Genomic DNA, 25,631 nt, shown 5'->3' on the forward strand with positions numbered 1-25,631 from the left:
TCAATGCTGTTCATCTATTCTTTCAATTCTGGAATACCACCGAGGCTGACTAACTGTATTAAGTGGCTGATTAAAGCCACTTAATCAGCCACGGCGGGTCTTCCCCGGACTTCCCCTCGTAAACATCCCACCACGCTCACTTCAAAGACTTCTTTCTTTGTTCTTCTAACTCGTGGATTACCATTGATTATTTGATATAATCCTCTCATTCTCTGTTCCATGACCCCAATCGAATCGGACGGTCTCTCCGTCACTTACGCCTCAGATCGCACCGGCGTTCCGGATCTGCGGTTGATCCACTACAATGATGTGTATCACGTTGAGTATGAATGGCCCAATTCTCTGCCGATCCTTGTATCTTCTCAAATACTAGTGTATGTAGTGCTAACTCCCTTCCCCCCTTTAAACAGATCTGGATCAGCTGAACCTGTCGGTGGTATCCCTCGTTTCCAATCCCTCGTGAATTACTATCGCACCGATCCGCGCTTTACCGGTCAACCCGACGCTCTCACCTTCTTTTCTGGAGATGTCTTCAACCCGAGTATTGAAAGCACCGTCACCAAGGGGAGACATATGGTCCCATTTCTGAACAAAATAGGGACGGATGTGGCTTGTGTTGGGGTGAGTCAACCCAACCGGTTGGATTGGAAGTTGGACGAAGGTAGACTTGGTGATTATTTGCTAACCCCAGTTAGAATCACGATTTGGATTTTGGAGTTGCCCAATTTCGCCACTTGGCTAGCCAATGCCATTTTCCATGGTTATTGGCCAATGTTCTAGATCCGGCTCTTGGTGACAATGTGCCCATCGCTAATTGCGGCAAGACGTGCATGGTAACCTCGTCCAATGGCATCAAAATTGGTGTCATTGGACTTGGAGAGAGAGAGTGGTAAGTCGCTGTGTTGATTTCCGCTTTCCCGTACATATTCCCTTTTGTAAGGATTGACTAAATTTGAGAACGTCCAGGCTTGGTACCATCAATTCGCTTCCCCCTAATCTGATCTATAAATCAGCATCCGAAACCGCCAAGGTATTAGCATCGGAACTTCGAGAACAGGGTGCAGAGTTGGTTGTGGTGGTATCACACCAACGCGAACCAAACGATAACAAATTAGCAACCAATATACCGCCGGGTCTGGTAGATATTATACTGGGAGGTCACGATCACTACTACGCCCATACTATTGTCAATGGAACCCATGTGCTGCGTTCAGGAACCGATTTCAAACAGCTAAGCTACATCGAAGCATTTCGAAAGCCACAGGGGTTCCCAGGATGGGACTTCAATATTACTAGACGGGATGTCATACGCTCTATCCCAGAAGATCCCGCGGCCATTGCTCTCGTAGAGCGGCTCACCTCCAGTCTCAAGGCAAAATTAGACAAGCCAGTAGGCTACACGGTGACACCGCTAGATGGTCGATTTTCTACAGTGCGGCAACGAGAATCAAATCTAGGAAATTTTGTCTGCGACCTGATGCGATATTATTATGCTGCAGACTGTGCTCTGATGGCCGGTGGAACCATTCGCGGTGACCAGATCTATTCCCCAGGAATTCTGCGATTGAAGGACCTACTGAATTGCTTTCCCTTCGAGGATCCTGTTGTTTTGCTACGGGCTAAAGGCCAAGCGGTGCTTGATGCACTTGAAAATGGAGTCAGCCAGTTACCGGCGTTGGAAGGAAGGTTCACTCAGGTGTCGAATATCTCGTTCGGATATAAGCCCGATGCTCCTAGCGGATCACGAATTACCTTTGCCCGCATAGGCGGGAAACCCATTGACCTTAACAAGAAATATGTTCTGGCGACACGAGGGTATATGGGTCGTGGTAAAGACGGTTTCTCTTCCCTCTTAGTCAAATCGGAGGGAGGAGAGGTCGAGGAGATTGTTTGTGAAGAGAACGGTGTCATGATCAGCACGATTCTGCGCCAGTACTTCATGAGTCTTAAGGTTCTTGGCAGATGGCAAAACTGGAGTGTCAGTCTGAATAGACACTGGGGTACTGTGCATCAAAACTTACATGGCGACGGCTGGTTGAAACCACCATCTGCCACAGTATCTCCCATATCCGAAAAGGCACCCGCACATCGTCTCGACTCTCGGCCTAGTCTCAAACGAACAGGTCGACATGCTTATTACTATGGAAGGTTTCCTGAAGAGGTCAATCAGGATACTGGGTCTCCTACTGCTATCGTAAATGGCAACGAAGCAAACAGTGATGATATGGACTCCGACTCTGATGATGATCCCGATATTTTGATATCTCCGCGACCCCAAATCAATTATGTCACCCAGCCAGCACGTTCTTCGGCTGACGAGGACTATCGACTGCAATTGGCTCGAAAAGTTGTGCGCAAATGGATGCGGCATGCTGGTCTACACCCGAATCATCTTAGCATGGTTGACGGGGAGGGCGAATTCACCCCTCCATGGACCTCCGGCATATCACCGCGATTGGAGGGTCGCATTATATTGGAGGGACCATCAACGTGACAAATGATTCTTTGCTTACCTGATCGGTTTGCTTCCTCATTGCCCAGACCATTCATCTTGTTTTTTTAGGCCTCTTTTGCATATACATATGTCCAGCTACTGGAGCCTCGCCAGTAATTTTGATGGAAGCTGTTCCGTCCTGATATGTTTCGTTTCCCCGCTATACCATGAACAATGAATGCTTTGCATGGAAAGGCGCTATTAAATAGAAGAATACAATTCCGGTTATCGTTTCATTAAAATCGAGCTTTGAGAAGTCTTAGTTTGTATTTCCTGTTAAGCGTGGCCTAACTATCTGGAGATCGTCATGCGCTAGTGGCCAAGTAAAGAGATATGCTGATATTTACAACTTCAATTCTGCGTTATTATGGAAAAAATCCACGTTGAATTTGAACATTTCCAAGCAAGCTGTTTGAAGAAAATGTTGACGGCTAAATTCATGCTGCAGTACCCCATCCACCACCACCAGCAGTCATAATGAGAATCCTGTCATGCGTCTTCATAGAGACAGTATTCTTACCCCCAATGTTGATTCTTCGTTCCTCCCCAGTCTCGCCATCTCTAGTTATCCACTGATTCAGACCAGTTTGTGCATCACCGCCACCTTCTAAGCCATACGGACGATGTACACGCCTTTCGGAGAGAATTGAGCATTGAATTGGTGAGAGGAATTCGATTTCACGAACAACACCTTCACCACCAGGGTTTCTACCTTTACCACCAGACCCCTCACGCAAGGTGAATTGACGGAGCAATGTTGGATAGCGCTTCTCGAGGATCTCGGGGTCAGTGATGCGAGTATTGGTCATATGAACATGAATACCGGATTCACCCTTCCAGGTGGGACCAGCACCGCTACCGCCAGCGATTGTCTCGTAGTACCCGAATCCAGGTTTGATCACTTGGCCGGTCTGAGAATCGACCTTAGCATCTGTACCGAAGGTCAAGTTGTTGCAACATCCTTGAGAGGCGGCACATGCTTGGAAGGCCTTGAAGACAACGTCCGTAATTCGTTGCGAGGTCACGACGTTACCACCAACCACTGCGGCGGTTTTCGTTGGTGATAAAATACTCGGCGAGGGAACCTGGATATCGATAGGGGCCAGGCATCCTTGGTTCAAGGGCACGTCGGCATTTATCATGCAGCGCAAACAATAAATGATGGCGGAATGGGTAATGGCGATAGGAGCGTTCCAGCTGCCATAAACTTCCGGGCCAGTACCAGCAAAGTCAAAGACTGCGGAGCCATTGGATCCATCAATAGTGACCTTGAGTCGAATAGGCGTTCCATCGTCCATATAATCCACAGCCTCCAGTGGTTGACCACCAAACTTTTGGTATAGACCCTTCAAGAGATTGCGTACGGCTGTTTCAGCAGTTGCTTGGATGGCGTACATATACTTTTGCACGGTATCCACACCATATTCAGCAAAAAGACCTTGAATCAAACTAATGCCGCGGGTGTTCGCAGCAATCTGAGCCTTGAGGTCGGAGAGATTGTCGCTAATGCAACGAGCACCAGAGCAGCCAGGGTACTGTGAAGGCTTGGTGACCAACAGTTCAATGAGACGTGCCTCGTCCAGCACACCGTTACTCACAATCTTGTCACCTTCAATGGCAGCCCCTTCCTGCCACAGCTCGGTGGACTTCGGGGGCATGGAACCGGGCAAAATTCCACCAATGTCGGCATGGTGACCACGCGACGCCACGTAAAACATGATTTCAGTGCCACCTGGTCTATCAAAGACAGGCGTGATGACCTATGATAGATGTGAGTATGCAAAGGCGCAGGGAATAGTCAGAGGATAGAGTTGCTTACAGTTATATCAGGCAAGTGTGTTCCGCCGCATGTAGGATGGTTGGCGACGAGTACATCTCCATCCTTCAGATTACCTAGCCATTTCTCATGTTGGTAGCGGACTGCAAACTGCATAGATCCCAGGTGAACGGGGACGTGGGGAGCGTTCGCGACTAAGCCACCATCGGGAGAAAAGAGGGCACAGGAGAAATCTAGACGCTCCTTGATGTTTGTCGACACAGAGGTCTTTTGCAAGGTCCGGCCCATCTGCTCGGCAATGGACATGAAGCGATGACCGAAAATACTAAGCCGAATAGGGTCAATTCCCGAGGTGACGCGGGATTCTGGAGCAGAGACAGTTGGTTTGTCTTGCAGGTCAATGACGATGCAGGTTTCAAGAAGTTTGGCCACTGCATTAGGAACGACTACAATAGTCTGAGTCTGGTCAATGATGACAGCAGGGCCTGTGATGCGAGAACCCTTCTCCAGCTGATTCAAGAGATAGACAGGTGTGTCGATGCGTTTATCATTGCCATCAAAATACGCGGCTGTGACATTCGCGGGGCCTGTTTTCACATCTTGAATGTCGGTCTCCTTCAGTTGCACCAGAGGACTACGCTCGGTACGAACTTTGGATGAAGCTATGGTACGGACACGGATATCATCGACAAGGACAGGGCGCTCTGAGTTGAAGTTGAACTCTCGGCGGTGGCGCTCGCGGAACTCACTCAGAAAATCAGACGATTCACCAGGGCGCAGGATCATCAAGGTGGTGTCGGAGCCCTCATAGCGCATGTTCAAGTATTGCTCATGACGAACTTGGCTAGAGTTGAAGCCCTGTGTCTGCATATCGCTTGTCGCCGCGGCGGCCATATTATCGAGCCGTTGAAGGAGAGTGGAATGAGAAGAGAGATAATCGGTAGAGATTGGTTCCTGAGACTCTTTCACGACCTCGGCCAAAGCCAAACCATATGCTGAGAGAATTGAAGAATACTTGTGCACAATAATGCGAGAGATGCCCAAGGAATCAGCGACTGAGCAAGCGTGCTGACCTCCGGCACCACCGAAGCAGGCCAAATGATGCGAAGCAGTCTCGAAACCACGAGCTTCAGTGAGATTACGGATTGGCCGGGCCATCGACTCGTCAGCGACCTTGAGGAAACCGAGAGCAACCTCCTCTGGGGTATATTCCGCTTGGAAATGATGTCGACGTTCGACATTAATCTTCTGCGTTAGCTCGTGGAACTTGTGTGCAGTAACCTCAGTATCAAGGGGCTGATCCTCATTGGGCCCGAAGATATGAGGGAAATATTCAGGAAGTAGTCGGCCCAAGAAGAGATTCGCATCGGTGACAGTAAGAGGGCCACCCTTGCGGTAACAAGCAGGACCAGGATGAGCACTGGCAGATTCGGGTCCAACATAGAAGAGACCGTTACGCCATGACAGAATGGAACCGCCGCCAGCAGCAACTGTGTTTATATCAAGTTGGGGTGATTGAATCAGGATTCCAGCAACTTTAGAGCCAAAAACGTGCTCTAAATGCCCATCAAAACGTGAGACATCGGTGGAAGTGCCACCCATATCGAAGCCAATAACAGGGGTTTTCTCTACTGGATCCCAGCTCGTGGCAGCAAAGCCAACTACACCAGCTGCCGGACCAGATAGGATCGCCTTTAGGCCGCTGAATTTCCGGAAATCGACCAATCCACCATCCGACTGCATGAACTCAAAGCGACATTGATCTTGCTTCTCTAGACCACCCTCAAAGCTAGAGGAGATCGAATCGATATAAGTTTTAATAACGGGGGTAAGGTAGGCATCAGCCGCAGCCGACATGCCGCGAGGCACAATCTTGATCATGGGTTGCAGCTTTGAAGATAATGTGACCGAGAAACCCATTTCTTCTGCAATCTCTCCAATCTGACGTTCGTGCTCGGGGTAAGCGAATGAGTGCACAAGCGCAACGGAGAGAGACTGGTAGCCGGCCTCCTTGAGACGCTGTAATTCTGACCGAACTTGAACAAGATCTATTTCTTGTACCACGCGGAACTTCTCACCCGTAATCCCCTCGACCATACGAGCTCCAGAGAAGCAGTCCTCATCAGCAGAAGGATGACAGGGAACAATTCGCTCGTTGACTTCCACGACTTCCTCTGGGAGCACGCCGGGGCGGGCCATAGTCAAGTCAAAGATAGCGGGACGAGACTGATCTCCGATTTTGAGTAAATCACGGAAGCCTTTAGTGGTGAACAGGGCCGAGCGGGCACCTTTGCGCTCTAGTAATGCATTGGTAGCCACTGTAGTGCCCATACGAAGACAACCTATACGGTCGAGCTTTAAGGGCTGACCACGGGGATGTGATTCACCAGTTGCAAGCTCTAAAATCTGACGAATTCCTTCTGTCGGTGCATCTTGATAATGAGATGGATCAACCGAGAGAAGCTTCAGGATAATGTCTGAACGACCAGGGACAATGGCGTGGACATCAGTGAAGGTGCCCCCACGGTCGATGGAGATAGTAATCTTCCCGGAGTCGGCCATCTGGAGTAAGAGGATGGGCGAGTATGGGAAGTAGTTATAATGTGATAAAATAATTCAACCTTGAGAAATCAAGAAATCGTCTTCAAGATTATCTTCCAAAGAAGTAGTTCCCCTCAGTATTAAAATGATGGACTGTTCGACTTGGATATCACCATCGGGCCGACACGTGATCTTATCGGCACCATCGGGCCGAGATCATCGGGGAAGACAATATTGAGATAACAAAGAGTGGAAGAGATTGTAATTATGTGGATGAGATTCGGAAGCGATGCTCCAAGTCACTAGTAGAAGAGTTGTATTGGAGAGTGGTGAATACTCGGTATTTGGGTATTGGGAAGAGGGAGATGTGAGAGAGGTAGAGGTAGTGTAATACTGGTACGGAGCATTAATTAGTCAATGAATCTATCTAACTAGTCATACGGAGTAGAACTACAAGTTGAACTACCTAGTTCATAGTAAGTATTTTGTTGTATTATTGTACAATAAAGATTGAATATATGCTACTTGAAGTAAATTTGGTCACAATAGTATACAGCCTCTGATTCCTACCTCTTTAAGGTATTCTCGATCCAGTCCGTATCCATATCAATGTCAATTTGATTCAATGCCCCCTCCCATAATGCCGGGTCATCATTGAGGTCAAATTGAAAAGAGATATCCTGGAATGATGGCAGATCTGGCTGCCATTCGTCCGTCGGAACTGTTGGTTGAGGATCAGGTTCTGGCAAGGCAGCGCCCGTAGCATGGCCGTTGTTCGGGCTAACTGGGATGTCAAGCGGCAGATCTGATCCATTGGGATCGCTCATCATGGGCTTGGGTCCAATAGAGGCTCGTAGCTCTAGAAGAAGCGAGTGGCGTGAGGAAAGATAGGCGTTACCGCGGTCAGCCATACTTCGCAAGAGATTGAGAGCAGTCTCCATTGACCTCGCATTGGTTTCATTATGTGGAAAAGCTGCATTAACCATGACTAGAAGTAATGCGGCCGAAAAAATGTACTCGCCATCTAGATATCCATATGTAGCTGGAAAATATAAGTGTTAGTACTGAGATGTTGAATTATGAATAAAAGACAAGGAAGATCGTGCAAAGGAGCTCCCTATCCTCAAAGATCTATCACTCACCGATGAGATTCTGTTTGGCTGCTGCATCCATGATCATGGTAGTTGCACGAGCAGCCGTGATACAACTATCGATGACTGCAACTGTGTTGGGTGCCAGACCTCCTTTCCAGTCCTCGGCCGAGGCATCCAAGACACCGGCATCTAACCGCCGTTGAATGACGTAGAATACCAATGGGCGTGCGGTCATGTTCACGCAGGAATAGAAATGTAAATTGATTGAAACCGACTCGCGGTTTATGGGTGCGTCGAGAGTGGTAAAGTCAATACGAAGACGATCTGGCACTTGCCGCAACCAGCCCGAGAGATCATTCGTGATACTTTGCACGGACATAACGAGATTAGATCCGGAGCGAGGTTTCTTCCGGTAAATTTCTGTTCATATGTCAGCTATACACTCTAGAGGGCAAAAGGACATATAAGGACTACCTTCACCGATTCTTCCCAATATCCGAGAGAGCTGTGTGTAGTGAGTCAAGACAATGCCTGGCCAAGGATCCGAGGTTGATCCATCCTATAGATAAAGGGTATTAGAGATAGGTCTTGACTAGTACATTGTATGACTGGACTTACTAGCGCAGCGGGCCATGTGATCCCAATATCTTCGTCATGGATGGTGATGGGATTTCCGGATTTCACGGACAGAATACTATTCAATGGAGATTAGTGATTGAGGTTCATGAGATTTTGGGCATATACCTACCGGTCCAAGCTGTATACTGACCACCAGGCTCGGCGGCGGCGGTTACGATCTGTTGGGCTGATGTCCTGGTCAGACACTTCCTGGTGAAGTCCGAGCGAGATTGCCATTCGGAGAGCGAGGCCGACCTGGCGGGTGACATTAGCTGAGTCTCTTCTCTTGCGATAAGAAGGCGACTTGTTCATACATATAAAAAGGCGGCATCTCTTCGATTCAAGTTCTGCATATAATAGGCAACATAACAGAGCACTTCAACAAAAAAGATAGATCCCTCTTCGTGAATGTCGGGTAATAGTCGCAAGGCGTGCTTGAAATATTTGAAGCCCGGTGGTCCGTCATCGCCAGACCATTGATTGACCGAATACATTAAGCCAAATGCAATTACCAGAAGGGCTTGACAGTAAATTAGACATGTTTCCCGATGAGAAAAGTCAGGCGGTTGATGATAGACAAAATCCAACCGTTCTTCGAATTCTCTGGGGTGAATCAAGGAAAATATCGTGCCAATATAGGCATACTGTGTCCAGAACAAGCGTTTGGCGAACTCAAATGGAGGAAGTTGAGGGAGAGCGCCAGCGACAGGCCGTCTTAGTGATGAAAGATCATCATAGAGTGGACGAACATCCCAAGCAAGATTTGAGGACCCTGGGTTCAGGCGCTTGGCTAAATGAGTGGTCGACGACGCCCCCACAAAGTCTAGAATGAACAACGTATCAGCGAATACGCAATTGCGAAGACGGAAAACAAGAGATTATCGTACGATGCTCTCCAGATCGATTCAGGAATAAATTGTCAGTTCCCTTATACCACCAATCATCTCTTTCCAACGGTACCTCGCTATCGGGATGGTGTATAATATTGGAAGGCACACTTGACGGGGTCAGGCGATTGGGAGTGATTTCCGGTTGGAGTTCTTCGGGGGTATTTGGGGACTTTGGCGTCTTCGACGTATTCCGTTTCGAGACGCGGTTGATAGAGCCATTGGAGGCACCGGGCGAGCGAACCTGCGCTTGCAATTGGCGAAAGTAGCTATGAAAGTATGTGAGTAAAGGAGTGATTCAACCGAAATTGGAAGAGTTGATTAATTGTTTTACCTCTCAGTAATGGAGACGCGCTTCTCGGCCTCGGAATATACACAGACGTGGCCTACGTCCACACATGCAGCACAGGGGAGTGGCGGGGATCCGGCACAGCGTGTTTTGCGATTGCGACATCGATTGCATCTAGAGAGATTAGTATCAAATGCGCCGTGTGCGATCATTATTTATTTGGATTGCGCACATACGCTACCATAGACCGATGAGTCTGACGGTCCACGCTTCGTGAGACACCTTTGTCATGGACCATTTCAGGGCATACCGGGGGTCGAATAAAAAGAGAAGAGAGATAGATAGATGAATAGATAAATAGATAGATGGGAAAAAATTCTTCACGCTGCAGTACTTGAGAAAAAGACGAGTGGAGAAGAGAAAAGAAGAAGATGAAGATAGAGTCTCGGAGCGAAATGGTGGAAATCGGGCGGGGGGCTTATCGTTCCCCCACAATTTCCATTCTGGGCTTATCGTCGGTCCGATCCCATCGGAATCGAAGCATAAAAGTATAAATATTGATAATGATAACGATTAGATGGTATTGTCAGTTGATTCTGAGGTAGGTACAGGAGCAAATATACAAATGGATATATCTAAGCAGTCCCTGGGGCTGATTAGAAAATAGCCACGCCATTCGGAGGACTCGCCACACCCCCAGGAACCTGTTGAAATTGGGGAGGGTTAGCATAATCTCGATATTGAAGTCTCAAAGTAGGAATCTTTACCTTTAACGGGACGCTGCTGAAGAAGAACGTATATCTTCCCCGCTGACGACATTCTTTTCCCAGTCGTTCCAAGTCAAAGAGCTCGCCAATAGGTAATCCCCAACCTGCCAGCAGCCATTCATGCAGAAAATAGTCCACGTCTTGGCATGGATATGCCTCGAAACTGGGCATGTCACCAGCAACAGCTGCAAATCCAGTCTCCCATATCCAACGAAGGATGGGCTCGGATGATTTGACTCCAATTACTGGAGGGGCCTTGTAGTCGGCAAGCTGTTGACACTCTGCCTGCGAGAGCTGCTCATATGCGCGTGTCCAGCCTGTCCGAATGAACAAGATATCGCCTCGTCGAAAGGTTGTTTGCTGACTTGCAGCCACTTCTAGCAACTCTTCGAGCGGGATTGATTGAGTCTCAAAACAATTAATAGCACGACAATTGGCCTCGGCCCATGCCGCGTAATCCAGCAACACTCCACGTCCGACGATCCCACCATTATCAGCCCAGACTAATCATTTGTCTGTCAATGATACATTCACTTTACCCATCTCACACGAAGAGAGGTAGTTAGATCCGATTGATCTACTCACCGTGGATTCCATTCCTGGTCGAGTTCTCGATATCTTTCTGCGAGCATCCATTGTAGAAGGATCCATCCTTAGCCCCATAATGCCTGAAACCATCCCACTGAGAGCTACTTTGTGTATTGAAGATTAGGATATCATCGTTGACTGGACGAGGCGCTTTGTTTTTGATTGTATGCTCAAAAGCCGATCGCCCAAAGCATGGGGTAGCCATGCTGTTGAGTGCCCAGTCGGTAGAGATGCGTACTCCTTCTATGATCTCCTGTGCTGCGGCTGCAGTATTCTCCGGGGTAAGTAGATTCAATCTACCCAGCTGATCATTATCCCCATAGATACCCCAGGCGTTGCCTCGAGGGCCATTAGGGTTGAGGGGAAGCGATTCGAACGGAGTGTGACTAGTAGTATGCTCCATAACCCTAAGATAGTATCTGAAGTTCAAACTAATAAGTGCAAAGGCAGTGGTGTATTATGATTGACTTTCAGGGGAGAAGAATACTCATGATATTAGTCGACCTAGCGGATGGAAATTCATTAATATCTCTTATAAATGTAATTTACCCCGCAATCCATGGATGATCGACGATTTGCCTAGGCATGGATTGATGCATTAGCCGATGATCGGTGTATAGACCGATCAATCCTAAAACAGATACATAATAGAAGAGGAAGAAGAAGAAAAAGCAGAGTACTATTTTGTATTTTAACGTGGATTGTCCTAATATGATTTTTGTTTAGATTTGTAATGATTACATGCAACATATTCCTTGTATCCTGGGACTTGTACTGTAATATCGAAGACTCGCTGTGAAGTCCGATATGAAGTCTCGCCATACATAAATCGGATGACAGCCCTGTCATCCGATTTTTTTCCCAGTGGCTCCAGTCTAAGCAAGTACAGAATCGACGATCAGAGGAGAATTGTGGGAGACCCGTTTGTGACTTGCATACAATACCCGAATCGGAAGTCACATCAGGCATCATTCAACTTCGAAAACATTGCAAACAGGCGAGATTGTTCCAATGATGCGGGGATTCCTACAATGATTCATGGAATGATGGCTATGACAGGGCGCCACTTATCGGCAGTGATCAGAGCTTGAGATCACTCATGCTGGACGCATCCATCCAGTACAGGGTTTTGCCAGCCAAAAAAAGGCGACAGAGTGTGACAGCAAATGTGAAGATTGTAGCTGTCATTTGAAGACTTTGGAAACGTGGTGCCTGGGCTGTGCGATCCAACATGGACAATATGATGGGAACATAACCAGATGTTCTATTTGTTTGTTTATGTGGACTCTTCCTCCCTGTTTGTTTTCCATCACGATGATCTACATCTAGATGTATCTGGCTTAGTTAGACTAGGTATGTGCGGACAGACCGATCTATTATCTATTGTTAACAAATTAAATTTATTGTTCACGCCACAGTCTGCGATGTAGTCAATTTCCATGAGATTGTTGTAGAATGCTTCATAAGATGCACTTCAGCCAATATCCCAGCCTTGTTCAGCAACGTGCATTCAAGCATTTTGGAGCATTCAAGGATCTGCATACCAGAGATCAGAGTGAGATCGTAATCATTGCTGTACATAGTACAATCCATTAATCGTTCATACTCTTAATTAGCCCAATTATGAATTATGACGCTTATCAATTTAAGAATAAATAACTGAATAATTCAATTTTTTAAACTCTTAAATCCTTCAATCCTTAAATAACTGCGTAACTGAATATATGACTACAGTAAAATGTTGTATGTTGTGTAGATACCACGTGACCCGAGGCTCAACCTTGCATTCCTCGATTGTTTCCCTTTTTTTATTTTTTCTCTTGGCCCTCCAGCGCTTTTCCCAAAAAAAAGACCACTGTTACTCCGTATAGTATCCAGTTACAAACAAGTACTAAGTGGGTCACTTGCGACTGAAATGCGCCCCCCCTGGAAGCACGGCCGATCTTTACCCTCCGCCATTGTCGTCATCTCCGGCAATTTTCGGCCCCTCAGCCCGCGCCAGAGTGGATTGATGGCTGAGGGAGGAGGCGTTTACACATGCTGACTGCCGATTTCAAACGCCATTTTGGGGGATGACAGGTGGGGGGAGAGGGAAACAAAGAGAGAGGGATAGTGAAACAAAACAAAAAAAAAAGAACAATCCACCCTGTGATGTGTCTGGTACCTTGTACACACACATAGTACACATATTATGTACATCCATGGGAGAAAGGGATGATCGTCCAGGGCCAAATACACATCAGGGCAAATCAACCAAACAGAAGGATCGAAATACATTGGGATGGGTCCTTGTCAGCCTCTTCAACCAATGTACACGCACGTTACAACGAATGACCCGCCATCCTCCTCTCTTCCTTGACGAGTCACCGACGAAGCAGTCAGAGATCAGATGGTCACAAGTCGACCCGTGATACTACAGCGTACTATGTACTGTACAGAGTACGGGAGTACAGGGTATACATCCACGATCACTACTATACTCTACGATGTACATACATAGTACTGAGTATGTACAAAGTGTGCATTACCAGTGGAGGCTGTACAAATACAATTTGTGGCAGGGGAAATCCAAACGTGTCTCGGACGCGGTTCCCGGTGGAGTCGATGGAGTCACAAAGTGACCACTCGCCTCTCTTCTTCTTCTTTTCTTCCCCTTCCATCCACCCCCCCAAATTCATTCAGAAGCCTGCGCCGAAAATCTGAACCAAAAATATCTTTTTTTTTTTCTGGGCTATGCTATGTTGTTGGTAGCCTGACCTGACATTGTCTGCAGCGCTTCCAGAAAAGATTCCTATTCTTAGCTTCCAGTCCCATCCCCAATCTCCTCCTCCTCCTCCCCCAAAACCTTCTTTGCGATCGACTTGTTTCAGGGAAAAAGCTCTTTTTCTTTCAATCGTCTTCTTTGATCGGATTTCTTTTCTCTGATTTTTTCGCATCGACTTTCTACGATTTTCCCGTGGTTCAGCCTGGTAAGTCCACTTTGCTGACTGATCGCCCGATCTTCGCAAGGCTACCGACACACTCTCTCCCCTTCGGAGAAGATCTGGCATTAATTGATTCTCCCTGGATGTTCTAGTTTTTGGCCTCGGCGAGACTTTTACTCCCTCGTTCTTTTTCTTTTTCTTTTTTTTTTCTTATTCATCTCTCGTTCTCAATCTCTTCTTTGGCTCCGTTCGCTCTCCAACTTCCACCACCACCCATTGAAGTATACGGCGAGCGAGCTCCCCCCCCTCGTTGGATATCACTTCAAGACTTCTTGACATCCAGCAGAATCCCCGATTGTCGGGGAGCTGAGCAAGATGGGTCCCCCCCATGCCGACCTCCCCTCACGAACCTCACTCGCCTTATGGATCTCCTTTCCATGGGCGCAGCGAGAGTGATTTCTCTTCTACTGCTCCTCCGGTAAGTGACCATCTTTCAGGGTGAAAGTCCTTCCAGCTAGAAGATCTGCGAGATAGAGAGAGAAAAAAGAAGAAAAATCTAACAAAACACTGTCAAATTTAGTACGAGGACGCCTACAACCACCCTGAAGCACAACATTCGGACGCTGCCGTACCTTTCCTTGGCCATGGCGAAGATGCAAACTCCCCCGGATTCTACCCTCAGCGTGGCATGTCGACAAGCCCCAACCCTTACCAACAGCGCCATCACGCCACTAGTCCCGGTCCCCTCAGCGTCTCGGATTCGATGAACGATGGCATGACACGATATTCCCTACAAGATACTGGTCCTGCAATTTTCCCCGGGGGCCAAGATCCCTCCATGGGTTTGCACCGTCGCTCTGGTATTTCGACTCCAGCCTCAGAAACTCCTTCAGATGCCTGGCAGCAGCGGAACGCACCCGCCTCGGGTCTGCGTCGATACGCGACTCGTAAAATTAAGCTAGTCCAGGGCTCTGTTCTGAGTGTCGATTACCCTGTCCCCAGTGCCATTCAAAATGCCATCCAGCGGGAATACCGTGAATCGGAGGAGGGCTTCCCAGAGGAGTTTTCCCATCTGCGTTATACCGCCGCGACTTGCGATCCTGACGAGTTCACTCTACGCAACGGCTACAACCTGCGCCCTGCCATGTACAACCGACACACCGAGCTTCTCATTGCCATTACCTATTACAACGAAGACAAGGTTCTCACTGCGCGTACTCTTCACGGTGTGATGCAGAACATTCGGGATATTGTCAACCTGAAGAAATCGGAGTTCTGGAACAAGGGTGGTCCTGCGTGGCAGAAGATTGTGTGTTCTCTGGTATTCGATGGTATCGACCCTTGCGACAAAAACACCCTGGATATGCTCGCTACTATCGGTATCTACCAGGACGGTATTATGAAGCGATCCGTCGATGGCCGTGAAACCGTCGCCCATATCTTTGAATACACCACACAGCTGTCGGTTACTTCCAATCAACAATTGATCCGACCTCAGGGCAACGAATCAACAAACCTCCCTCCAGTTCAAATGATCTTCTGTCTGAAGCAGAAGAACAGCAAAAAGATCAACTCCCACCGCTGGCTTTTCAACGGTTTCTGTCGTATTCTCAACCCTGAGGTGGTCATTCTCATTGATGCGGGTACAAAACCTGGCAAGAAATCCCTGCTGGCTCTGTGGGAATCTTTCTACAATGACAAAAACCTTGGTGGCTCTTGTGGTGAGATTCACGCAATGTTGGGTAAAGGTTGGAAGAATCTTATGAACCCACTGGTTGCTGCTCAGAATTTTGAGTACAAAATTTCTAACATTCTCGACAAACCTCTCGAGAGTGCCTTTGGATATGTCAGTGTATTGCCTGGTGCTTTCTCTGCCTACCGGTATCGCGCGATTATGGGCCGGCCCCTCGAGCAATACTTCCACGGTGATCACACTCTCTCCAAGCAACTCGGAAAGAAGGGTATTGAGGGCATGAATATCTTTAAGAAGAACATGTTCCTTGCTGAAGATCGTATCCTTTGTTTCGAGCTGGTGGCTAAAGCAGGTTTCAAGTGGCATTTGACTTACGTCAAGGCTTCTAAGGGTGAAACTGATGTGCCCGAAGGATCTGCAGAATTTATCAGTCAACGTCGTCGTTGGTTGAACGGTTCGTTTGCTGCCAGTCTGTATGCCATGATGCACTTTGGCCGGATCTATAAGTCTGGTCATAACATTATCCGTCTCTTTTTCCTACACATTCAAATGGTCTATAACTTCGCTGGTCTGGTTATGACCTGGTTTTCTTTGGGTATGTATCGGCCTTGTCTATTTCACTCTACCGACTTGAAAAATCACTTATGGCTTATTTTTTTTTTCTTTTAGCTTCGTTCTGGCTTACTACTTCGGTTATTATGGATCTGGTGGGAACACCAAGTTCGGCGAATAAAGACAAAGGCTGGCCTTTTGGTAATGACGCATCGCCCATCGTTAATAACTTTTTGAAATATGGTTATGTGTTTTTCCTGATGCTCCAGTTTATTCTGGCTCTTGGTAATCGACCCAAGGGATCGCGTCTGGCATATACACTCTCGTTCATCTACTTCTCGATCGTTCAGTGCTACATCCTCGTGTTGTCTTTCTATCTAGTCAAGAATGCTTTCACCGGAGGTACTCTGGATTTCGATATGAGCAAGGGTATCGGGGCCTTCCTGAGCTCCTTCTTCAGTTCATCCGGAGCTGGTATCGTTCTCATCGCTTTGGTCTCGACTTATGGTATTTACTTCATTGCCAGTTTCCTGTATATGGACCCTTGGCACATGTTCACCTCGTCGTGGGCCTACTTCGGCGGTATGACTTGCTCGATCAACATCCTGATGGTCTACGCCTTCTGCAATTGGCACGATGTTTCGTGGGGTACCAAGGGATCGGATAAGAGTGAGGCTCTGCCCGAGGCCAAGACTGCCAAAGACGACGGCAAGTCCAACTTCATTGAGGAAGTTGACAAGCCACAAGCCGACATTGACAGTCAGTTCGAGGCGACTGTCAAGCGGGCGCTGGCGCCATTTGTGGAACCCGAGGAACAGGATGAGAAGAGCATGGATGACTCCTACAAGGCCTTCCGAACCAACTTGGTACTGCTGTGGATCTTCAGTAACTTGCTCGTCACGCTGTGTATTACTGCTACCGGAATTGATCGATTCTGTCTCACAAACACCTCGACCACGCGGACATCGAACTATTTCTCGGCCATTCTGTGGACAACGGCTGGCCTGTCCATTTTCCGATTCATCGGTTCCCTTTGGTTCCTGGGCAAATCCGGCATTCTCTGCTGTGTTTCCCGTCGTTAAGCGGATTATTTGATGGGACTGAAAGCACATTCTGGATTGAATGTTGTATATACGTATGATCTTGATGGGTTGGAGGTTTTTTTTGGGGGGGAAGAAACGGGTAGTACTCGAAGAGGATGACTTGCGATATGTGCTATAGAAATGGACTTTTTTGGTTTATGAGATCCAGGATGACTTTGAATGGTTGGAATTAGAGGATCTCGATTATTTCTCTCGATGTTTTATTTTATTTTTCTCTGCTGGCTTTACTCTGTTCTGTTCTTTTTGGGGTTTCCTTTTTTTTCTCATCTTTCACCTCGCCCCTGCATGTTCCTTGGATGCGCGGTGATCACGGACACATCTGTATGATCATTGGTTTAATTACATCAAAGCATATGAAAATAGTACATTGAACACGTTTCAGTTTTGATTCCCATCCTGTTTTTTTCTGTCTTCTGATCTTTTACGCTCCATCTGCAATCTGGGGGATCTGCGCGAATCGTGGAGAAGTGGACACTCTTTTTATGGAGATATCAAAATCATGTCTCACCACCACTCCAGCTTTGTTTCTTCCCTTCTCGTCTTCCCAATCTTTTTCAACCCCCGCGTACTTCTCCATTCCATCTTCATTCTTTCTTTTACCTCATACTTCCAGCTGATTATCCCTCGGGATACCTTCTTTTTGAGACTCGCACGGACAATGACGTTGGATCCAAGCCAAATCCCAAGCCACTCCCTTTACCCTTCTTGGGCTAAGGCAGATGTGCTTGAGAACGTTTCACTCGTAATTTAGTCTCTTGACATTCCAAGGTTCTTGCAGATTATCTTTCGCCCATCGGAGGACTGCAATCCGTGCTGAACACCAATGATTGCTTTGCTTGGGTTTCTCAGCCGCTGCCTACATACTCTACTGGCTACGCTCAGCTGACAGACCCTCCTTATCTGCAGCTCTTTCGCATAGGACTGCAACTCAATCCATCATCTTTCCGAGGTCTTGTCTGCTCGCGTGAAGGACCCTTTCGTCCTTCAAAATCTAGCCCACCATGGTCAAAGTTCTTTGATCTGACCACCCTTTCTCCCCGCAGTGTTTGCCGATCGCTGGTTGAAGGCGGGTCTGGCCTGTACCAGTCCGCATGTCCCCTGTGGCTTATGATTTGTTGTCTGCAACAAGATGGAGACCAGAAAAAGGTTCTGGTGCCGCGCCTCGAAGACTCCACCCAGGGATAACGCGAAACATCCGGTTGAGGCATCGGGTATGATGCCATTCCTTGTCGCTATCCGGTTCTGGGCACTCCGTATTGCGAGGCATTTGTCTTGATTGTCCATTACCATAACTATATAAACCCTCGAAACCTGGCCGAATTGTTTTTTTTTTTCGTCTTTCCATCTATTAAGGGTTTGTTCTTAGTATACCTTCTTCCCCTTCAGTGCAAGACTTCATCCAACGATCGTCCATCTTGACCCACTTCTTCTCCCCGCCCCTAATGTCGCAGTACATCCCCCAGATTTCTTCTCAATCCCTCCAAGAGAAGGTAGTTCTCATCACCGGTAAGTTCCGATTCTCCACCTTTATTTCTCTTCTTTTGCTCTTTGGCATGCTGAGTGCTGACTGTATGCGTTCAGGGGGCGCAAATGGTATTGGGGCCAGCCTTGTCCAGCAATGCTTGGAGAGTGGTGCCAACGTCTGCTTCGGTGATTTGGATAATATCGCTGGCGATCGATTACTCCGTCACTGCCAGCAAAAGTTTCCTACTGAAGAGTCAAACCAGTCACCGCGCGCGGTATTCCAGACAACCGATGTAACCAATTATCAATCAGTTCTGGCTCTCTTTGATTACGGTTTCAAGACATATAAGCGCATCGACCATGTAGTCTCTGCTGCTGGGATTGTCGAAATTGGTAACTGGTTTGATTTTGGGCTGACTTTACAGACTGTTCGCGAGGTAAGTAACTTGACATGCTGCGCAGAACCTCAAATGCCTTGTAGTTAGGTGAAAGCAAGATCAAAAGCATCTCGGCATTGAGAGCAAAAGGGAATATCACGACAGATACTTACGAACTCCCAAAGACACCCACCCACAAAGTTCTCGACGTCAACCTTCTAGGCTCGACGTACGTTGCCCGCATCGCCTCTGTCTATCTTCGTCACAACCGTGGACCCAGCGTCGACCGTTCAATTCTTCTCTTCTCGTGTGCTTCGGGATTCAAAGAGAGTCCATCACTATTCATCTATCAGGCATCTAAGCACGGTGTAATTGGCCTCATGCGTTCCCTGCGCAACTATATATCTTCCCCATATAAGCATAATCTGCGCATCAACACCATCTGCCCCTGGATGACCGAGACAGATGCTATTAGGAAGATAGAAGACCAATGGAAGCAGGCTAATCTGCCCACAAATACACCTCGCGATGTTTCTTCCGTTGCTGCTGGCATTTTGGCAGACCAATCTCTTAACGGCACATCAATGTTCGTCGAGAGTGGACGTGCCTGGGAAATCGAGGAGAATATTGACCGCTTGGAGGCTGAATGGCTTGGTGAGCAATCATCCAAGACATTAGCAGCAGGTCAAGAGTTCTTGGACGATGGATCGATCTGGACAGCGCTCCCTCGTAAGAAGAGCAGCATCTCCAACGGCATCCCACCTGGTGTGTCCCTGGAGAAAATCAATGGAATGCAGGATCATGTCCAGAAGATGCGAATTAACGGCGTCACAAATGGACACAGCAACGGCGTTGCTAACGGTGTACACTAGTGTACACGCAGATCCTGTTTCATTTCTCTCTTATCTTGATACCCTAGTTTTGGACGTGCAGGCCACGGAGTCAACTTGAAATACTACAACAGAGTTCATAGTCCGTTTATGCAATTGCTGATCCGCATATTTTGAGAATAGATGCTAAGCCGTTCTTTGGGGGACGTGATTTTATTTCTACATTAGTGTCTTTTGGAAATATATATATCTATGCTACTCGATCTAGTTATTCTATTTATCTTCAATCAATCTTAGCAATCGCTCATGGAAGTACTGCACTTGAATCGCGACTGTATAGGAACACGTTTTCCTATACATACAGTGGACAATATTTCCTTCCTCTGTATAAGTGTTATAGGAAGGTCCAGATCTATAGCGTAGGTGCACATTCGACTTGTCCGGGTCACAGCCCTGTGACAGTACTGGAGTACTGCTAACTTAGATCAGAGCCGAGATTCATGATAAAGTTCTATGTTATGCAGATTTCATATGGATTATGGACGTAGAACCTTATGTATTAGGCTAAAAATCCAGTTCTATCATGCGTTCATTTCATAAAATAACAAGTTAATCATAGCTCAATAAAACACTACTAGCACCCGCTCTTTACAGGGCCTTTTCCAGTGCACCCACCTCGGCCATAGCCTCCCGAACGGCCTTCTTAGATGGCTCACCCACTGGCTCGTAAGGGTGTCGGGGGGCAAGCTTCTCTTCTGCTCCTTGGATACCTGCCAGAGGCGCTGTCCATGTGGCGACTGCGAACTTGGTGGATGCAATACCGCTCTTAATAGGGCTTTCAGCCAGGGCAGCCTGACCTTGAAGCTTACGGGCCTCGTCGTACTGACCCTTTTGATAGAGCGCATACACTTTCGATGCGGTCTTAGGGAATACATTGGCGAAAGCAGCGATACAACCGGCACTACCAGCGGCGAGACCACCGATAAGGAAGTCTGATTGACCTCCGAATGTTGCAAACTCCTCAGAAGAGAGGGTTGCTGATAGACGAGTGATTTTACCAACGGAACCACAGGTCAGCTTGACACCAACCACGTTGGATTGGCCGTTTCGCTGAGCGGCCGACTCCCGGGTGATGGCGACGATGGTGTCCGAGTCCATGTCTACACCGTTGCACACGCCAGGGAAGTTGTACAACACGACTGGAAGAGGAGACTTGGCGGCAACTTCAGAGAAAAAGCGCTTGACGACGTTCATGTTGGTGGCTTTGCCGAAGTAGGCGGGAGGGAGGACGAGGAGATAATTGGCACCAGCAGCGGCGGCATCATTGGCAAGTTCGAGAGTTTGCTTGGTGGAATGGGCACCGACACCAGCCATGAGAGGGAAGTCAGGACCAACTGCAGCACGAGCTGTAGCGATCAGTTGAGCACGCTCTTCGCGAGTCAACAGAAAAGCCTCGGAATTGGTACCCAGGATAACTAGACCTGCCAGGCCAGTCTTGGAGAGATAGGCGAAGTATTTGGACTGCGCATCGAGGTCGAGGGTATCGGATGCATGGTTGAAGAAGCTAACAGCAGGACACCAGACACCGGATGGGGGAACGTGAGGTTGAGGAGAAACAGCGGTGTGTGAACCCATTGTGAGGATGTATGAAGAGAAGAATGAAGATGGGAGCAGAGCTGGGAAATCGGAGGATAAACAGAGAGATATAGATAGAGGAAGAGGGAGAGAAACAAAGCTATTTGAAAAGAACCATTCAAATGAGGGGGAGTTGTAGTCATTCAACTATTAACCAGTCGTCTTGTTCAATTCTCCATCTTTTTGATGCTTTCGGGTCGGCGTCCCGATTGTCCATCGGCGAGTCGAGCCGAGAATTGCTAAGAAGTTTGCCCGAGGGATAACAGTGGGATATTCGGAGCTGATCCGATCGGACTATGCTGATTTGCTGGATCCCCTCATTCTTTTTTGATTATTCTCCACTGATTCTATAATTTCATCTCCAATAGATGACCCCGCCATACATACATAGTACAATAACTTCAAGATCAGATGGTGGTCCACTGTGGTCGCCTTACCGAGTGTCGGGCCACCGTCCGAAATCCCGAATATAGAATGAAAATATTAGCACAATGTGAAACAAAAGCTTTACGTCCCATTGCTAGAAACTATTCTTTCTGTTTCCCTTTCCTTGCCGGATTTTTCACCCCACAGACATTATGACCTCTGATCCTTCTACATCCTGGTTTGAACAAGCTCGATTCATTCCTCCCGATGCTATCTTCGCATTGACTGCGAAATACGTGGCCGACTCATTCCCACAAAAGGTCAATTTAGGTCAGGGCACCTACCGCGACGCCAATGGTCAGCCTTGGGTACTGCCATCAGTCAGAAAAGCCAGGGAGCAATTGTTGACACAAGGGTTGAACCATGAATATCTCCCCATTCTCGGTTTGGCCAATTTTCGAAATGCGACCACCAAATTGGTGCTGGGATCAGAGCTATACGCCAAGCAACAACATCAGATAGCGACTTGCCAAAGTCTGTCTGGAACCGGCTCACTGCATTTAGCAGGCTTGCTACTGCGTGCATGCCATGGCCAGCCCAAGGTCTATATCCCTTCGCCCACCTGGTCTAACCACCATCAGGTTTTTGGGTCTCTCGGATTTCCCTGTGAAAGCTTCATATACTATGACCCTGAGACGCGGGACTTGGATTTACAGTCCTACTTTTCTATGCTCGACCGTGCAGAGCCGAACTCTATCGTCATTATCCATGCCTGCGCTCATAATCCAACCGGCTGCGACCCCACAAAAGAGCAATGGCGAGAGATTGCGAAACGAATGAAGGAACGCCAGCTATTCCCACTTTTTGATGCTGCTTATCTAGGCTTCAATTCAGGTAACTTGGACGAAGATGCCTACCCTATACGTCTGTTTATCGGAGAGATGGGTATGGAGGCCGGTGTCTGTATCTCATTTGCGAAGAACATGGGTCTTTATGGTAGTGTTCATCGAGCAATCTCGCACGGTGACGGAGCTAATTGCTGAATTTTGTGTAGGAGAGCGAGTCGGATGTCTTTTGCTTGCCACCCATACGGCACAGGCGGCCACAAACACCCAATCCATGTTGGAGATGCTTCAACGATCAGAAGTATCTAACCCACCGGGTTTTGGAGCCAAGATCGCTGCCCAGGTCTTGGAGTCAGAGGAGCTCAAGCAAATGTGGTACGCCGATATGGTCACCATGAGTGATCGAATCCGGTCTATGCGGAAAGCCTTGTATGACCATTTGCTAGCATTGAGTAAGTTCCGCCAGAATATCTAGGTGATATAATGCCCGATAAGGGGAATGAGCTTACGGTGGATCATAGAAACCCCTGGATCCTGGGATCATTTAGTTCGGCAATCGGGAATGTTTGGGTTCTTAGGCTTGTCTCCAGAGATAGTAGTAAAGCTGCGAGGTAAGTCACAAGCACTCGCATATCTTAGAAATGGGAGGAAGACATGCTGATCATGGATAGAGCAATACCATGTGTATATGGCCGATAACTCTCGAGTATCTATTGCGGGCCTCAATGAAGGCAATGTCGAATATGTAGCGAACTCAATTGCTGAAGTTTTGAAAGGAAACTAAGGAAGAATTTTGATGATATTTACAAGCTAGATAACCATCAGTCTCTCCATGGAAAAATTCAACTGCCTCCTGACCGGTACCGGTAAGCTTTCTTCGTATAGAATCTGCCATTGATATAGAGCTATATCGACTATTTTTTTTGCTTTCCAGTAGATGCTAGCACTGATAAGATGGCAGCTGAACGATCAAACCTTTCCCGAGAGGTTCTATCAATAGCATTTGCGGACTCAACAGGTGTTTCAGAGTGCTAAGTCAAGCCAGGGCTGTACCTTTGAACTTACCTCTACTCATAGCCCTCCAATGCTATGATGTTGTGTCGAGTCAAACGGCTCGGCTTCATCTCGTGGAGACGACTAATAAATATAGAGTAGACATCTCAAACATGATTCAGGGTATTCGCAACCTATATTCTTCCGTCATATCATCCAATACAAGTAGATTCTCCCTTGGGAAAGTATAAGATACTGAGCTAGTGTAGTAGGATATTAAGATGAGCGGATCGGGTCGGGTCGGCTCAGTTAGTACATACAAAAACTACGTATACACAAAATTAGAATACTGGAGATCTCCGATATCCAGTCGAAATCTACATTCGGGCTCACATCCATGACGATAAAACATATTAGTGACGGGAAAAGGCTACGGAAATTTTTAGTAGCAGGAATGTCCTATACTATTTAATCGTTGATTTAAAAAGAATTAGATAGATCTATCAAAACCGAACGCACATGCCACATTAAGGAGAAGATTTGTATAATTCTCAGTTTCGGAACGCTCGTGATAGAATTTGTAGTCCAGACCATCCTTGGGGAACCACCTAGTTGCCTAAAAGTCTGATCCGACCATTGGGAAATGCAGATACAGTAGCTATGCCTCGCACGAAGCTGACGAAAGTTCTGGAACTCTGTCACACGGGGATAGTTCACTCTAAGAGCATCGTCATCCGAACTCTGACCATCTTTCAGGGCAAACTCAATCGAGCGGTGGGATGTGGAAATGCCAAGGGAATCGACGAGGTTGACTGACGTAAGGTGCTATGTATATAGAAGAGCTCTTCGCTATGAAAAGCGCTGGAACTAGAGGTCCACCTGGAACGATTTCCTTCCGACCTTTTTCGACCTATCGGTTTCGCTGGATTATGAGGAAACACGGAAGCTTAATGATTTACGGACGTGCTCTAGATGGCCTTCTCCAACCCCAACCCGAAGTCTATCACAAATGACAGTCCGATGTGCGGGGCCCCATGAACTGGGGAATTTCGTGGTGGCCCGGATTGAGGGATTTTCATCCAATGGACGATGGCGAGAGTTCCTTGAGGCGTTGGCGGAAATTGAACCACATCGCACAGTCGCCACGTTATATTTTGCCCGAGATGGACGAGCGAGTTGCGGGGATAGCGGCATTGGCCAGCATAGACTCGGGTACGGATATTGGCGGACTTTGCCATATGTACCTGTAAGGTAGACAGTTAGAAAATCGAAGCCAAGGTGTACGGAGGACAGCGACCGCCGATCATGGCGCGGCTTGCAGATGTGCGCGGGCTCGAGGGTTGGCATTGGTCACAACCATAAGAAAGTTTAAAGGATGGCAGCGGGCATAACGTGAAACGAGTGGTTTTTTTAAGATGAAAGTTGGAGATTAGAGTTGAGTGAATATCTGTGAGGCATGAAATTCGAATTCACAGAAGAGTCTCCATAAACTCTGTACTCCGTAGTTTTAAGATATACAATACTAGAAGACTACCGTGGGGATAACTGCCGGAAGTGGAAGGTGATGGCAGATACATACGGAGGGTACTCCGATCTACTTCAAATCAGTAGATAATTGATATGTGACAATTTGTATCTCGAAGTATATGGCGTGCTTATCTCTTGGCAGTCACGTGATATTGTTGCCCGTGACCCCTGAAGCCCTGATAAGTTCATCTTGATTTGCGCGATTCGCGCGGGTGGCTGACGACAAAGCTTGTTCTCAAACTAATTCAAAGCCTCATCGAGGTATCA

The 25,631-nt window shown here is 47.5% G+C and overlaps 8 protein-coding genes across 8 annotated transcripts; 5 read left to right on the plus strand and 3 right to left on the minus strand.

Annotated features, from left to right (window-relative positions):
* Positions 1 to 219: 219 nt before the first annotated feature.
* N7469_006521 (putative 5'-nucleotidase) lies at positions 220 to 2,494 on the plus strand (the record flags this gene model as incomplete). Its single annotated transcript, XM_056645439.1, has 4 exons — positions 220 to 323; positions 411 to 621; positions 696 to 889; positions 967 to 2,494. The coding sequence occupies 4 exons, from the start codon at positions 220 to 222 to the stop codon at positions 2,492 to 2,494; spliced, it is 2,037 nt and encodes a 678-aa protein (XP_056500677.1).
* A 437-nt stretch (positions 2,495 to 2,931) lies between these two features.
* On the minus strand, positions 2,932 to 6,833 carry N7469_006522 (5-oxoprolinase; the record flags this gene model as incomplete). The annotated part of the gene is made up of 2 exons (XM_056645440.1): positions 2,932 to 4,254; positions 4,314 to 6,833. The coding sequence occupies 2 exons, from the start codon at positions 6,831 to 6,833 to the stop codon at positions 2,932 to 2,934; spliced, it is 3,843 nt and encodes a 1,280-aa protein (XP_056500678.1).
* A 545-nt stretch (positions 6,834 to 7,378) lies between these two features.
* Positions 7,379 to 11,458, minus strand: N7469_006523 (transcription factor domain-containing protein; the record flags this gene model as incomplete). The annotated part of the gene is made up of 10 exons (XM_056645441.1): positions 7,379 to 7,854; positions 7,955 to 8,326; positions 8,381 to 8,465; positions 8,525 to 8,600; positions 8,655 to 8,779; positions 8,839 to 9,347; positions 9,412 to 9,680; positions 9,802 to 9,874; positions 10,395 to 10,970; positions 11,053 to 11,458. The coding sequence occupies 10 exons, from the start codon at positions 11,456 to 11,458 to the stop codon at positions 7,379 to 7,381; spliced, it is 2,967 nt and encodes a 988-aa protein (XP_056500679.1).
* A 2,909-nt stretch (positions 11,459 to 14,367) lies between these two features.
* On the plus strand, positions 14,368 to 17,306 carry N7469_006524 (uncharacterized protein; the record flags this gene model as incomplete). The annotated part of the gene is made up of 3 exons (XM_056645442.1): positions 14,368 to 14,457; positions 14,560 to 16,267; positions 16,342 to 17,306. 3 exons carry the CDS (start codon positions 14,368 to 14,370, stop codon positions 17,304 to 17,306), a joined length of 2,763 nt encoding a protein of 920 aa, XP_056500680.1.
* A 679-nt stretch (positions 17,307 to 17,985) lies between these two features.
* On the plus strand, positions 17,986 to 18,512 carry N7469_006525 (uncharacterized protein; the record flags this gene model as incomplete). Its single annotated transcript, XM_056645443.1, has 2 exons — positions 17,986 to 18,069; positions 18,096 to 18,512. The coding sequence occupies 2 exons, from the start codon at positions 17,986 to 17,988 to the stop codon at positions 18,510 to 18,512; spliced, it is 501 nt and encodes a 166-aa protein (XP_056500681.1).
* Positions 18,513 to 18,769: 257 nt separating this feature from the next.
* N7469_006526 (putative 3-hydroxyacyl-CoA dehydrogenase) lies at positions 18,770 to 20,040 on the plus strand (the record flags this gene model as incomplete). The annotated part of the gene is made up of 3 exons (XM_056645444.1): positions 18,770 to 18,833; positions 18,909 to 19,228; positions 19,354 to 20,040. 3 exons carry the CDS (start codon positions 18,770 to 18,772, stop codon positions 20,038 to 20,040), a joined length of 1,071 nt encoding a protein of 356 aa, XP_056500682.1.
* A 606-nt stretch (positions 20,041 to 20,646) lies between these two features.
* On the minus strand, positions 20,647 to 21,633 carry N7469_006527 (dihydrodipicolinate synthase family protein; the record flags this gene model as incomplete). The annotated part of the gene is made up of 1 exon (XM_056645445.1): positions 20,647 to 21,633. The coding sequence occupies one exon, from the start codon at positions 21,631 to 21,633 to the stop codon at positions 20,647 to 20,649; it is 987 nt and encodes a 328-aa protein (XP_056500683.1).
* A 578-nt stretch (positions 21,634 to 22,211) lies between these two features.
* On the plus strand, positions 22,212 to 23,628 carry N7469_006528 (uncharacterized protein; the record flags this gene model as incomplete). The annotated part of the gene is made up of 4 exons (XM_056645446.1): positions 22,212 to 22,995; positions 23,054 to 23,296; positions 23,366 to 23,455; positions 23,516 to 23,628. The coding sequence occupies 4 exons, from the start codon at positions 22,212 to 22,214 to the stop codon at positions 23,626 to 23,628; spliced, it is 1,230 nt and encodes a 409-aa protein (XP_056500684.1).
* Between the last annotated feature and the right edge of the window lie 2,003 nt (positions 23,629 to 25,631).

The sequence above is a fragment of the Penicillium citrinum genome, assembly GCF_028827155.1.
Source record: "Penicillium citrinum strain IBT 23319 chromosome Unknown utg000005l:1.0-1900146.0:1.0-1900348.0, whole genome shotgun sequence".
Taxonomy (NCBI): domain Eukaryota; kingdom Fungi; phylum Ascomycota; class Eurotiomycetes; order Eurotiales; family Aspergillaceae; genus Penicillium; species Penicillium citrinum.